General features: G+C 42.2%; 1 protein-coding gene across 8 annotated transcripts in view; it reads right to left on the bottom strand.

Annotated features, from left to right (window-relative positions):
• Positions 1–223: 223 nt before the first annotated feature.
• TLK2 (tousled like kinase 2) overlaps positions 224–15,188 on the bottom strand; it is a 124,325-nt gene continuing 109,360 nt past the window's right edge. For 7 of the 8 annotated variants that reach the window (XM_061392269.1, XM_061392268.1, XM_061392272.1 and 4 more), the window contains 5 exons: positions 12,172–12,341; positions 10,642–10,780; positions 6,999–7,110; positions 5,373–5,480; positions 224–2,977 (listed from right to left, as the gene is read on the bottom strand). In XM_061392269.1, coding sequence (XP_061248253.1) covers positions 2,804–2,977; positions 5,373–5,480; positions 6,999–7,110; positions 10,642–10,780; positions 12,172–12,341 — 703 coding nt within the window. In that variant the 3' untranslated portion in view covers positions 224–2,803. The other variant, XM_061392271.1, reaches the window with a different exon arrangement.

Genomic DNA, 15,188 nt, shown 5'->3' with positions numbered 1-15,188 from the left:
GGCTGGGCCTTCCCCGTTCTGTTCACTGTGGGTATTCCCACCCACAACTCTAGCTGTTGGCACATCAGGGTGACAGATGTCATATGAACCCACACATTCCCATCACGACTGTGACATCCACTGGGACTCTGCCAGCTGCCAGGGGTCCTCGAGCTACACCCCTAGGTGCTGAGGGCCCTGATTGAAGCTAGAGAACTAGAGTAAAATCAAGAGGCTAGGAAAGTCACTTCTTAAAACTTATTTTAATATCCTCCCCACCCCCCAAATTGGGAAAGGCCAAAACAGTCTGGCTGGGATAATTACAAATTAATACACATTTTTTTTTTGTCATTGTTTAAAGGAAATCAACATTGTGGCAATAAGGGATTATCCTTGGAAAAAGTGAAACCCATATTAACAAAATATGTCATGGAAGAACTCCACTTAGTGATTTCACTGGCTACTTACAAGTCTAGAAAAGGTCACCATTCTGCCTGCCCCTGGGGCTTATCCATGCATTGGAAAGAGGCCGTGCCCAGACTCAACCAAGCCCAGGCAGTTCCAGCCAAGCCCTAGGCCCAATAAGAGCACGAAGAGAGGGCACCCCTTCTTCAGGATGAGGGCAGAAAAGACAGATCACCAAATACAGTCCTACACCTTGGCTCATAAGAACCTGGGGGAAAGGAGGCAGGAAATTAGAGGGAAGGCTTAAAGATGCAGCATCCCTTCAACATGAAGAAAGTCAGAAATTAAACAAAACACAACTCTTCAAGATCACTGAATGAGAGAGAAGAAAAGAGGAATAGAACTTATTGTCTTGAGTAAGTTTAAACATGGTCTCAACTTCATTCATCTCTTCACCTATGTAGACACCATCCTTACAGTGTTGTGCTCAACCTTTGAGACCCCATGGGTACTCTGCTTAGCAGCTTGAAAGTAACGGTTAAAGAAGAAAAAGATACTATACACACATGTGCGTAAATATATATATTGCGGTAAGATTGCTTTGGAAAGCTGGGGGACAATAAGCACTCAGGAGCTGACTTCCTTCCCTTCAGAGTTCCACAGGACAACACCTGCCCATGAACCTCTCTCTAATCTGAACACTCCATCCTCCCTTAACATAGCCTGACACTGGGGAGGGGCAGGTCCATAAAGGGCCTGGAGAATGTGTCACTACTGGTACTCTTCACATGTCAAAGAAATACTGGTTGTGAGTCATTTGAGCGCTCTCTACCCTTCCTGACTGCCGCCACCGCCACCCCCAGCCCGCCCCTTGCCCAGGCAACTCGCATGCCTGAGTGCTGCATCTTTAAATATTTCTGGCTGAGCCCTCTTGCCACATATGTCAGTAACATTCCAAGCTGGCTACCACATGTTCAGACTCTGGCCTCCTTCCCCCTCTACTGTCGAGTGTTCTGCTGTTTCAAGGGCATGGTGGGGCCACGCAGCTCCCATTTCAGCTCTGTCTTCAGCTGATCATCCATCTCAGAAACAACCACATTAAAAAAAGAAAAAGTTCCAAAAGAATGTTCATATTTGAAATACCTATTTCCTTTGAGATTATTTTTTAACTTCACTCAATCAATCTATAAAAGTGAGTTAGACAAAGTGTGTGTGTGTGTGTGTGCATGCGCGCGCACACACACACACACCCCAGCACATACCCACATAATTCAGGTGGCTGGAGGTTGTTTCCTGTCAAAAGATCTAACAGAGGAAAGCTTATGTGCTGATCAAGTTTTACAGTAACTGTTAATGAGAAACGCACACCGTTCAGCAAGTGCACGGGGTCTGAGGGTGGGAAGCCCTGCCCCCTGGAGCACTGGCTCCCCAGCCTGAGTTCTGCCTGCCCTTGGAACAGTTTCAATGGTTACTACATTCAGAGAATCCAAGAGGACTGCATGGACAGATGAACCTTTATTTAAAAAAATAGCACTTCAAATAAATTAAAAGGGACAACCGTCAAGTGTTCAAATTGTGAAGAAATAGTTGAAAACCTAGAGAGACTCCAAGCTGCAGAGTTCTAATCTCATTCTTTGTCCAATGGCAAAACCCCACACATCTCAGTACTCCCACTCAATTTTTTCCCTACTGAGATGAAGGAAGCAATTGCAAATAGGAGACCAGACGGAGGAGAAAGCTGCATCTGATTGGAATGAACATTGCCACGTACTTGCTAATACGGGTTTCACTTTATGACCAAATGTATTCTTTCAAAAATAAAAAAGGGGGGGAGGGAAGCTGCATGTTTTTAAAAATTGAAATTATTTAGGGATAAAACACTAACTCTAGTGCCTTTAACGGGCAATAGCAACTTTTTTCCTCCGAAGTCAAACACCATCCCCAGCCGAGCCTTTGTGCTACAAGCTTTTCAGGAGATGTTACCTAAACTTTATTAAAAGAAAAGAACAAGTTTAAATATAGACACTGGACTAGCCCAGTCTGTATTTTCAAGTCCACATTCTTCATCTGAAGCACTGCATCAGGGACCCCCCTGAGTCTGCATGTTTTCAAGTTCACAGTACATGGAACCAGTTTTTCTTTTTAATTTTTTCCTCACTCAGAGCAGCCACACGCAGTGGCCGTTGACGCCGGAACCTTGGGCGGGGCCTTTTCCTACGAGGCCTGGCCAGAGCTGCCCGAGGTTTCTCCTCACTGAGAATCGATGCTGTCATGCTCTATGGATGGGAAAAAAGCAAGAAAATAAAAGCACCTGGTACAGGTTTCATGAGATCCATTTGGATTCGCTATGTTCCAAACCCGCTGCTGAACGCCATTTGTCCACTCTGTGTGTCGAACAGTCTGTGGCTGGGAGTGAGTCTCAATTCGAAGAACTGTTATTGGACGCCCCCGAGGTTGACGCAATAGCAGCTCCAGCAGGGCTACTCGTGGAAACCGACTTTCGGATGTGAGGAAGCAAGTAGGGGTCACAGGCCAGCTGCTGGACGTCGATGCGGTCCTCCTTTCGGTAGGCCAAGCATCGTCGAATAAACGCCTGAAAGGAAAGTTTCTTGAAGAAGCCTGAAGAGATAATCTTGGCACCCCAAGAGGGAACCCAGGAGGTTCTGTAGCAGCTGCCAGGGCCCAGAGCAAAAGTCTCCTAAAGAGAAGGGGCTTAGGGCCTTGCCTGGAAACCACTAGGCGGACCCAGAAAAGACGTGCCCGATGCAGCGCTGCTCTGTGGCCACCGACTCCTTCTCCAGCACAGGTGCCTGAGCCATTCCCGAGGGGGAACGCGGCATGACCTCTACAGATCTCAAAGACCAAAAGAAAAATCTCTCCCTGCCTTGGCTAGTATGCATGGGCACAGCCTAACTTCATAGTTCTGCATCTGGTCTCATGGGAACTTCCTGAGGAAGTGAAAACTGTAGTGACAAACCATCAGCATATGAAAGGTGGTGTGATGACACTAACACTGCCGTGTGTCACATGCTGGCAAGTGCTCTCTCGGTGTATCTTATTCTCCCTTGAAAAGTCGTTAAGCAAATGATCAGGCACACATCTAAGTGAAGGAGCATCTGACCAGGACTTGTCTCCCCAAGAGTTCTGCAAACATACAGGCTTACTGTGAGTGGGGTTTGATTTGGATTCCTAATTTACTACTAACAGGGACGTTTCCTTTGTGCTGGGTATGAAGAGCTACATAGCCTCAGTTTCTACAATTATTTTTAATTTTATGTTTATTTATGGTTATACTTGGTCTTCATTGCTGTGCAAGGGCTTTCTCTAGTTGCAGCGAGCAGGGACTACTCTCTAGTCACGGTGCACGGGCTTCTTCTCAGGGCAGAGGCTTCCCTTGTTGCAGAGCACAGGCTCTAGGTGCGTGAGCTCAGTAGTTGTGACACAGGCTTAGCTGCCCCACAGCATGTAGGATCTTCCCAGACCAGGGATTGAACCTGTGTCCCCTGCATTGGCAGAGGCCCTTACATACATTATCTGTCTTCTCCTATTTTTTAACCAGATAGCTCTATTTAATAAAACCTTAAATATAATTATTTAAACAGCTGAATCAGTTTTTTTATTTCTAAAATAGTATCATTCAAAGTCTGTACTTTGCATTAGGGTGATAATGATGCCTGGATGGAGGTCCATTGATTGTAGAGATGCACCATTCTGGTGCAGGTTGCTGACATTCTGGTGGAGGAGGCTGTGCACTGGGGGAGTGTGCCAGGGCAAGGGGAGAAGGGTTGCAGCAGCAGGGAGTATATGGAAATGTTTACTTTCCACTCAGTTTTGCTGTGAGTCTAAAACTGTTCTAAAACGTAAAGTCTACTTTAATATATCTAAAAACATAAAATGAACTACGGATTTTTTGTTTTTCCATGTTTAATTGATACAATTCCTGGTTTTTCAAAAACAAAGACATCTATAGGCAGTTGCTTTATTAAAGCATTTGGAAGATAACAAATTCATAGAAATGAACATAGTGGTCCTTGACCTTTAAAAATGAAGCTTCTTTAGTGAGGTATCTGGAGCTCGACAGTTTTCTTGGCTTGGATACCAACTCAAATACACACCTTTTGCCTTGAATCTTCCCTCTACACAGCTGCCAGGGTAGGCTTTTGAAAGAGCAATCAGATTACATGGCTGGCCGGACAAAAACCTTCAACTGCCTCCCATAAGCTTAAGTCCATCCTGCTGCCTCTCTCTGCTCTCCTCTGCTCTGCCTGCTCTGGGGACTGGCTAAGCTCACACTCACATCTGAGCTTCATTCTCTTCTCTCTGTTAAGAATATTCTCCCAAGTCTACACATGGCTCCCACCTTCACATCCGTCAAGATTGTTGAAAAAAGTCACTTCATCATCTAGACCTTCTCTACCATGACATCAAAAAAGGAGGTTCCCACCTCTCCCTTTCCGTTAGTCTGATTTCTTCTCTATAATATTTATCACTATCTGAAAGGTATTCATTTTTAGTTACCATTTATCTCACCTAGTAAAGCATACACGTTATGAGGACAGAAACCTTGTCTATGTAGTTCATCGCTGTACAGTCACAGCTCTCTCCACTACCCAGAACAGTGTCTAGTACTTCCACCTGTGCTTAGTCGCTCAGTCATGTCCAACTCTTTGTGACCCCATGGACTGTGGCCCGCCAAGCTCCTCTGTCCATGGAATTTTCCAGGCAAGAATACTGGAAGGGGTTACCATTTCCTACTCCAGGGAATCTTTCCCACTCAGGGACTGAACCCATGTCTCCCTCTTCTCCTGCACTGGCAGGCAGATTCTTTACCATTGTGCCACCTGGGAAGTTGTCTAATACTAGGTACCTAATAAATATTTGTTGTGGGAAGAGACGGAGAGAAGAAGATAGAGGTTGGAGAAATCACCCAAAGAAATAATAGAGAAGGCAAAGTAGACATTTCTGTTGGCCAATGGGTCAAGACTTACCTTTGCTTCAGGTGTTACTACTGGCTTTGGCGGGAACTGCACTTCAGTAGCTTTGAGGATAGTATTTTCTTGTAGAATGTCTTGCTGGGACTGATTATGGCCAAAAGGCTATCAAATAAAAAAACAAACAAAGGTAGACCTCTGGTTAAAATTAAAGAAAACACAATTCAAAAGCAAAGAGAAGGGAAAGGTAAACATATATTTCCACAAGAACTGCTGGAAGGAACTTTAGGGATGATCTCCTCTAATTCTCTCATTTTATAGATAAAGGATGGAAAGGCGTGGATTTGAAGTAACTTGCTTTTGAAGTAATTTCCTCAAGTTCCAACATCTAGGTTAATGTAGAGCTGGGACCAGAAGCAGCATCTGCTATAGCACAGTGCCTTTGCTTACAGCAAAGATAGGGAGATTCAGAACACGAACCAGCAGCCTCTTTTGCCCGAAGTGGTAATATGTATGTGTGCCACAGATGGACCCAAGACGCAGATAAAAAGGTAGGAAGGAAGTGAAAGAGGAGAGGGATCAGGACATAGTTGGGGGGCGGGAGAGCTGGGGCTACTAAGTGAGTGGCTTCATCTGTGCCACAAATCGCTATTTTCTGATAAACTCCTAAGAAAGAAGTTCACACCTGGTGTCCTCTATAGTGTTTCTACTGAGATTGCTGTTCTTGTTAGATAACCTCAGCCACCATTATTGCAGCACTTCTATAATACCAGAGTATAAATAATAATTAACCCCATTAGTTCTGAATAGTTTCTGAATGTTAGATAGGTACAATAAAGAAACAAAGACCAAAGCGAAGGTAAAGACTAGGCTGAAATCTGAATTAACAGTTTGGTCTGGGGATTGTAATCAAAGTATTAGGAATCTAAGTGAGTTGCAGAACTCCCAAATAGTTTATACCCACAGCCCAGTGGGGAACGTTGAAACATACAAATGTACTGGTAGCAGAAACAGGAGTATAAATATACAATGGATCCCAGTATATACATTTACAAGATATTATGCTCACAAGGAAAACATAAATGTGAAAATTCATTATGTGTAGTTAATACCTAGCTTTTCACTTATTCAAATAATATATTACCTTTATTAGAAGTAACAAAAAATAAGTACTTTCTGGCACCAGTATAGAAATACGAAGCATACTTTATGCTAATGGGGTGGCTGGGAGTAAGAAGCCTTGCAGGTATTTCAAGTTTCAGTTCTCACGACCCTCAAGAATGGATCTTGGGAAGATTGTGTGTGTGTGTGTGTGTGTGTGTGTGTGTGTGTGTGTGTGTGTGTATATATATACAATACTTATTTATTTGGCTGCATTGGGCCTCTCTACTCATGGCATATGGGCTCTCTCATTGTGGAGCATGGGCTCTCTAGATCTAACTGTGAATGGCGAAAAAAGGATGTCTTCAACAGCCCAGCAGAATTCATTAGATGCCCTGGAACTGGAAATTTCTGCTTCTATGCATAAAGCTTCTATAATTAAGTCTGTATTTTCTTCGAGCCACAGCTTTCGGGATTCCATTCTGTATGACCCAATGATTAGTCCAAGGGAAGAATGCACACAGCACCACTGTGACATGCACCCCCGAGACAGACGCCACCACATCCCGCCGTCCTCATTACCTTCCTTCCGTAAAGACACTGGTAGAAGATCACACCCACTGACCAGACGTCAACTTTATTTGAGATCTTTGGTGGTTCTTTCCCAACCACAAAACACTCTGGCGGTAAATACCTGGACAAAAGGGAAATAAAAATTCTTAGAAAAGCAACTGTATAAATCTAAGACATGTACAAAAAGGCAAACTAAGGACTTTGATGAAAATTAAAATATCTGAATCTTAACATCTGAAAGCCAACTTAGATCCAGCTGATAAAGACACTCTATGTTAAGGAGGTGGTCATGTCCTATTTCTTATTTACTGAGAGAGGTAAATATTCTCCCTCGTTCCTACTTTACCCACGCCAGCATTCTTTTCCAGGCCTGCGCCTAGTGTAAAATGTCATTCAGCAAGTGTTTGAAAGAAGGGGGGGAACACAGAAGTGCATTTCCTTTTATGATAGCTGTAGCAACAAACATTAAAATACAAGTGGTGTGATTTCCTTTCATGCTGACAGAAGAAGAAACAGTCTCTAAAATAAATAACTCTTAAAAACCCAAATGAATTCAGGAGCCAGTATAAATCTCTGAGGGGAGTGGCTATTAAGTGTCTTCTTAAGGTAGCCTCTTATGGAAATCTAGACTGACTACAATTATAATCAATGGTAACATTAAAGTTCAAATTATGAAGGTACATTTTATATTTCCTACTTTAAGGATGATCAGGGGCTTATGGAAGACTAACAAATAGTGCCTAAAAGCCAAATAAACTTCTAGCTGTTGGCCCAACTCAATCCTCATCTGAATTCCTTCCCTCCCCACCCAACTCCTGACCTCTAAAAAGACTAGCTGGACAGCCAACCATACCAAATTGTATGGTGTGGAAGGTAAGTGCCTCTTAGCATTTAGGAAACCAAATAACATGCCTCTCCTCACTGCCTGGAGTCTTAGCCATGGCACAGCTGGAAGGCAGAATTCTAAAGATAACAGATAGACCTCTGCAGATTTCATGCTGGCAAAATCAATTTTGTGAAAAACTATTTTAAACCCTGCTGTGCTTCTGGTGTAAAAACCTAAATGTATAGCTGAAAGGGGATCATAAGAGTTGAGAGGCAGAAAATGTTCAGATGATGGGCTTTTTTTTTTTTTAAGAAGTTTAGTTTTACGCTATTTCTTTTAATAGTCATTTTAAAATTATTAAGACCATTGACCTAGATTATTATTTCACAATGAAAGTGTCTAGCCAAAACACACACTGAAAAATGAAAATATAGACAGAAAACTCACAAGGGGAGCATGGGGAAAGAAACATAAAGAAATAAAAATATAGATCAAAGAATCTATAAAAAGAATAGCTCATCCAAATGCCACTAAAACCTCCCTGAATCCCAGGTTTTCATGGCTCTTAATTCTTTAATATACATAATTTAAATATGAGTTTGGATAAATAAAATCTTGATTCTAAAATGATCTTTTAATGTACTTATAACTTTTTTGTGGAAATGGTGGGGAAGAAGTAAGTTCTTGTTTGTGGTGAGGAAAAACGGAGGTTGCTGGACTTATCCAAATGCAAAGTAATACTGTGGTCAAATAATGAGAATACAGAAGACACTGTCCCTTAATAGTTTAAGTTCAGCATATCACTTTCTGGGTCTCAGTTTCCCCATCTATAAATGAAGAAATAGACTAGTTGTTCACCCACATAATAAGCATTCTAAGTCCCTATCAAGGACTTTGGGAAGGAGAATAGAAGATATTGCACTAAATTGTGTTTAAAAAACAAACATAATTGCATACGCCATCATGATAAAATCCTCGTGGAGAAAAATGATTCTCAAGGCCTACTCTACGGGTTACTTGTTTAAAAGTAGTGTTCCATGTAGAAGAATTCTGGAACAACCAAATGCTGCAAATGCTCACTTAAAATTTGTTAAGTCCTCACATTCTGTCTGTATCTTTCTGGGACATAATATGAGGATGACAGTGAGGACGGTGATTAGAAACACCAATATGGAGAATTTTTACTTTTTAAACCTTCACAGAAACTCAAACAATTTAATTTTCTCAGTAGCTTCCTTTCTACCTTACTCTTACCATGAAAAAAAAAAGTCTTCAAATATAAAGTAGAAAAACATCATAAAATGAACCCCCAAGTAAACATCATCCAGCTTCAGTAACTGTCAACACGGCAATCTTTGTTCATGTACACCCCTCTTAATCTCCCCCAGATTCCTTTGAAGCAAATCCCAAACATTACATACTTTTATGTAAATGCCAAACTACTAAATTTTATAGCTTAGTAAATACAGCAACAGGAAGCAATGAGATAACTAATTTTAATGTGAAAAATCTTCACCTTTAAGAAAGAACAAGCTATCAAATGAAAAAGCTCAAATCCAGGTTCTGGTGAATTTATAAAACAGAGGTATAGACCTGCTTCCAGAATTTCCAACAGCAGATATTTTTGTATCATTTACTGACAGGAACCCACAAAAACCACCAAGTGAATAAACACTGTAAGTGTAGCTTCTATTTTAAACCTAGAATCTCAAAGTTTTAATTTAGGGACCAATTTTCACTATAGGTACCATCTCCACAAACAATAAGGAACAAGGGAAAGCTGAAATTGTATGTACACGGTGCTTTTAGCAGGATATGATCAATTCTTCAATGTGGTGGGGGTGATAACAGGGCTGATGTCCCCCTCTTCTCTGTCTGCTTCCCATCAACACCCTCATTCCCAGACAGTCACTAACTGGCTAAGGGCCAGGGTCCTCCAGTCTCAAACATCAGTGATCTGGCCAACTGACCTTGGGATTTAACTGCACGCATTTCCCCTCCCTTAATGCTACAGGAGGCTTCTGCATGTTCAGAATCAAACATTCCAATGTGTGGCTTTGTGTTACCACCTCAGAAGTGAAAAGGAAGCTCTGTTAACACCTTTACAATCACAAAGTCAAATGCCTGTGCTGCAGGTATCTTTTATGGTGCTCACTGTCAAAAGGAGTATGAGACAGAGTAAGACAGGGCACAGAACAGGCAGGCAGAGCCAGCTGGGCAGAGTGGTCGGGGGTGGACAAGTGACGACAGATGGGAAGAAATGCGGCTCAAAACCTTTTGGAACATGGCTGCCAGAAATGGATACAATTCTTGGCAAATTATGCTCACTTTTTCCTGTTTAGATTTCAAGGAATGCTGTGCTTATTTTACATCCTAATCTTCGTAACTCCTGGGTTCTTCAGTCCACCATCTTCAGGCAACTATAGAAAAAACTTCCTCATCCCATCAACTCAGGAAGAGAGAGACCTGCATTTGAAATTCTGAAAGGAAGTGAGGGCCATTCTTTACATACACATAAGTAATCTCATTCTCTATGTACACAGTAGGGCTTGACCTACGGAGCAAACACACAACTCAAAACGCCTGGTCATGCATAATCCCTCTCTCAATGGTTTTTAAGAATAAAAAGAAAAATTAAGACAAATTCATGTAAATACAAAGAGCCAAACTGCTGACAAGACAGCAAATATTTGGAGAGGAAAGTCTACTATGACATACAGCATTTCTGCCTAAGCAGACAGAATATAGTCTAATGAACAATCACCAACACCTCAGCATAGCACAGTCGCATCTCCAGCCAACTGGACAGACCTCTCAGATACCTACCAGTAAGTACCAGCACCTTGTGATGTTAGCTCCATGCCATCCACTGAATTGTAGCTATCATCATCCATTATCTTGGAAAGACCAAAATCTGTGATTTTTATCTCTCCACACGCTGTACCATTTACTAAAAGAATATTACCTAAAAAGATAAAAATCTTCATGAATAAAAGAGAACTTACTAGGAAAAGCCAAGGTAGTAATAACAGACAAGAAGAGGACAACTGGACTCCAACTCTTACACATAATAGCAAACATTTAAATCTCTGGAATAAAACAATCTGGATTCTGGATGCTAGAGGAGAGTCGTAAGTGTCTGGCTGCAAATTTCTCTTTTCCAAGAATCACCTGCTTAATGTGCCAAAACCAGCACTATGAGCAGTGGAAAAAAATAATTAACTAGCCAAAGTAAAATATCATTTGTATGGTTGGTCAAAAATAGTGGGAAACTTTCATCTGAGCTTTCAGTACGGATCTCTAAACCACCCTGTTTGGACCAGTAGTTTGGGGAGGGTGGTGTGGAATCAAAGGAAACATACAGGGGAATCTAAGTTAGTACCACAGCGCCACCTACAGCTCCCGGGCCGGAAAATGTAACGGATTCAGTAATAGAAAACCCAATCACACAGTAGCCATCTTTTAAAAAATCACTTCCTTGTAATGAATTTTTTAGTTATTTATTTAGTCATTAAAGGGGCTTCCCTTGTGACTTAGCTGGTAAAGAATCTGCCTGCAATAAGGGAGACCTGCGTTCGATTCCTGAGTTGGGAAGATGCCCTGGAGAAGGGAAAGGCTACCCACTCCTGAAGAATTCCATGGACTGTATGGTCCATGGGGTCGCAAAGAGTCAGACACAACTGAGCAACTTTCACTTTAGTCATTAAAGAATAGTGAGATTTAATATGTAGCTATCAGAAGAGGATGGCAAAGTTAACTGTCCCCACCAGGAGGTAAAGGGGACTCTTCCCAACACCTAAGCTCAGCTGGATAGAGCCGTCTAAAGAGCACACAGGCAGACTTCTAAGCAACAGCTGAGGATGACAACAGACAGAAGTCAAATTGCTCTCTCCCCTGCCAACAACTATCAAAGTTAGATAGTAACCATACAAAAAGATGGAAAACTCTGCTCAGAATTTAATGAAATGGGGGGCATATATGGAAAAGAATTTGCTAATGTGAGGGCACTTATCAAAGAGACTTGGGGTAGAAGGATTGCTGTATAGGGTGAGTAATGGGAAAAAACAAAACCAAGCTTGCCAGAGCAGTTCTTTCTTAATTGGACTGACATCATGAACTGCCCTGGCTCTAAGGACAAGGGCATTGTTTCTGCAGAGCGCTGAATACGACCCAACCTCCTAAACCCCATGCTGTGTGGCCAGGACTCTCTTATTCCCACACCTACCCAGACAATTTGGAGTCAGATTTTATTGGGCCTTTTTGGCCCCCACCAAACCCCGTAACTTTATAAAATTGAAAGTTACTTATAAGATCAAAGAAATACCACCAATACTGTCTCCTAAAAATTAGACATACCTGGTTTGAGGTCATAGTGTATGATAGGAGGTTTTATTTCATTTAAGTACTTTAAAGCATTCACAATCTGCATGATAATGGATCGGGCTTCTTTCTCCGACATTAATTTGTGCTGTTTCAGGTAGAAGTCCAGATCATTTCCCTCACAGTATTCTAGTACTGTACAAAACCTAAAGACAAATAAACCAACACTTGATCATGGGATAAAAGCAAGCAAATTAAGTCTAACTAAACAAGCCCCAGTGAAACCATCAGGTACTTCAGGGGTCCCCAACCTCTGGGATCTAATGCTGATGATCTGAGGTGGAGCTGCTGTGATAACAATAGAAATAAAGTGCATAATAAATGTAGTGAGCTTGAATCATCCCAAAGTCACCCCTGACCCCCTGCCCCGTCTGTGGAAAAACTGTCTTCCACATATATGATCGGTCCCTGGTGCCAAAAAGGTTGGGGACTGCTAAGGTAGATAGATAGCTTCTCACTTCCTTCTTTGCTCTTTAAAATACTCTTCTATTCTTTATTCAGTAGTAGCAGTTTACAGGAAGTAAACTGACAACTCTCTTAGTGAAGAGTGTCTGCACCCTTCACGTTGGAACCTGCTCTGCTAAAGTTCACCCAGGGCACACCGCTTCTTGAATCAGACTTTAGGAATACTGACAGGAACTGTCATGTATGTAAGCTAGACACTTACTCTACTATCCACAGGATGCTCCATTTCTAAACAAGTACATCATGATCAAATACACAATCCTCACTGCAGACATTTTATATGACCCTGGGTGCTGACAGTAAGGAAGAATCTGGGGTCTGCCAGGTCCCCATGGCTGACTACACACTACTGCTCCTAGCAGACTGCACGTACTATGATTTTTCTTTGTTAAATACACAAGGGATAAAAGAGCTTTTTAAAGGACAGTATCTGTAGTTCTAACAAATGTATCATTATATAGTATGAGTTTTTTCTTTCACTTATACCAGTATGTCACACAGATCTAAAACTACACAGCATTCAGGATATGTAGGGTCATGTGTCTGTCTTCCAAGGCAGTCATAAACTGAAGTAAGGCTTCCTGAGAGATGAATACCTTTTAAACTATTTTAAAAGCAGAGATATTACTTTGCCAACAAAGGTCCATCTAGTCAAGGCTATGGTTTTTCCAGTGGTCATGTATGGATGTGAGAGTTGGACTGTGATGAAAGCTGAGTGCCAAAGAATTGATACTTTTGAACTGTGGTGTTGGAGAAGACTCTTGAGAGTTCCTTGGACTTCAAGGAGATCCAACCAGTCCATCCTAAAGGAGATTGGTCCTGGGTGTCCATTGGAAGGACTGATGCTGAAGCTGAAACTCCAATACTTTGGCCACTTCATGTGAAGAGTTGACTCATTGGTAAAGACCTTGATGCTGGGAGGGATTGGGGGCAGGTGGAGAAGGGGACGACAGAGGATGAGATGGCTGGATGGCATCACCAACTCGATGGACATGAGTTTGAGTGAACTCCGGGAGTTGGTGATGGACAGGGAGGCCTGGTGTGCTGCGATTCACCAGGGTTGCAGTCAGGCACAACTGAGCCAGCGACTGAATTGAACTGAAGCTGTAACAATGTGGCTAAATCACTCAGGGTCTTGCTGGCAAATAAAAATTACTGAAGTATTTAGAACAGAGAGGCTTTAATTCAGAGAACTAATCACACAGATGATAGAAGAGCTAAGAAGACAAAGTGGCCAGTGAGCACCCTAGAAATCATCTAGAGCAGGAAGTCATTAGCACCTTAAGGCCAGAGGGTGGAGATGGCACAGTCAGAACCAGGGTCACCAAGGGAACCTGGAACCATGGGGGGAGGAGTCTCCACCCACCACCACCTCTGTCTCCCCACTGAATGAATCCCACTGAACAGCAACTGACAAAGGAGCCTGGTGAACACAGCCTACAAGGGCCAACACATCTAAGATGGAACACACGCAGGACTCACACTCAGGGCCTATGGAATACTGAAGACCTTCAAGAAGCAAAACAACAAAATGTGGACATACACAGTCCCAAGGGACCCCCCCAAACTGACCAACAGCTCATGCTTCTTACAAAACATAGCATGTCCCAACATGCTAGCATTCTATTTGAGAAAATAGGCCTAAAATGTATCAATTTCTCTGATCTGATGTGCTGAAATCTGAGGCATAGAGTCTCAGGCTTAGTGAATTTATTTTGGACCCAATGCAAGCTGAAAATAAAATCTCATTTTTAATACTCAACTCTCAGAAAACTTTCTAAAACAATGATTTGACTTATTTTGGGGAAAAATTCACCATACACACAACAGGAAGAACAAAGTAAACAACCCAAGAGTAGTGTAAAATCAACTCAATTTCTCAGATTAGTTAAAAGTGTGTATACAATTCACAACAGCAGATAATCCAAGTCATTGTATTTATTTTTGAAATGATTTTTGTTGCTTATATTTGGGGGGTATGAGTGTCCTTCCTAGTATTCAAGGAACTTGTTGAAAGCAAAACAATAAAGCTACCCTGTGGAAATCTGCTTTTTAACTCGCTGTTTTTCTGAACCCCACTCCACACCACACACAGCACTGTGCTGACTGCACTTGACTGGAAAGGGGAAATCCCTGAGTGGATGCTTCCAAAGGGAATTATGGTCTCCCTTTGGGGCCATTTCTAAATCTGGATGGGCTCTCTCGCACAGCAAGCTCTGAGACAGCCGCCATCTGGAAGAGGCCGAACACCCTGGGAGGCGGAAGGAAACCCCTGCGGGCCAGGCCTAAGCATGCTTTCCTGATTCAGTTCAGACTCCAACAGAGATGTTTCCAAATGCTGAACTATTTCTAAACTCCGGATAAACCAAGAGATGGAGAGCTTACCTATACAAGTAATGAAATACAACAATGCCTATGATTATTAAAGATCTCAGACAAGTCATGAACTTCTCTGGTCCTCAACTCTCCACCTACAAAGTGAGAAGGCTGGACTGAAATCTCTATAAGCCTCTGAACCAACCTATATT

The sequence above is a fragment of the Bos javanicus genome, chromosome 19 (genome assembly GCF_032452875.1).
Source record: "Bos javanicus breed banteng chromosome 19, ARS-OSU_banteng_1.0, whole genome shotgun sequence".
In the NCBI taxonomy this organism is placed as follows: Eukaryota; Metazoa; Chordata; class Mammalia; order Artiodactyla; family Bovidae; genus Bos; species Bos javanicus.
Note: the sequence above shows the minus strand (reverse complement) of the source record. Positions and strands in the feature narration are given on the sequence as shown.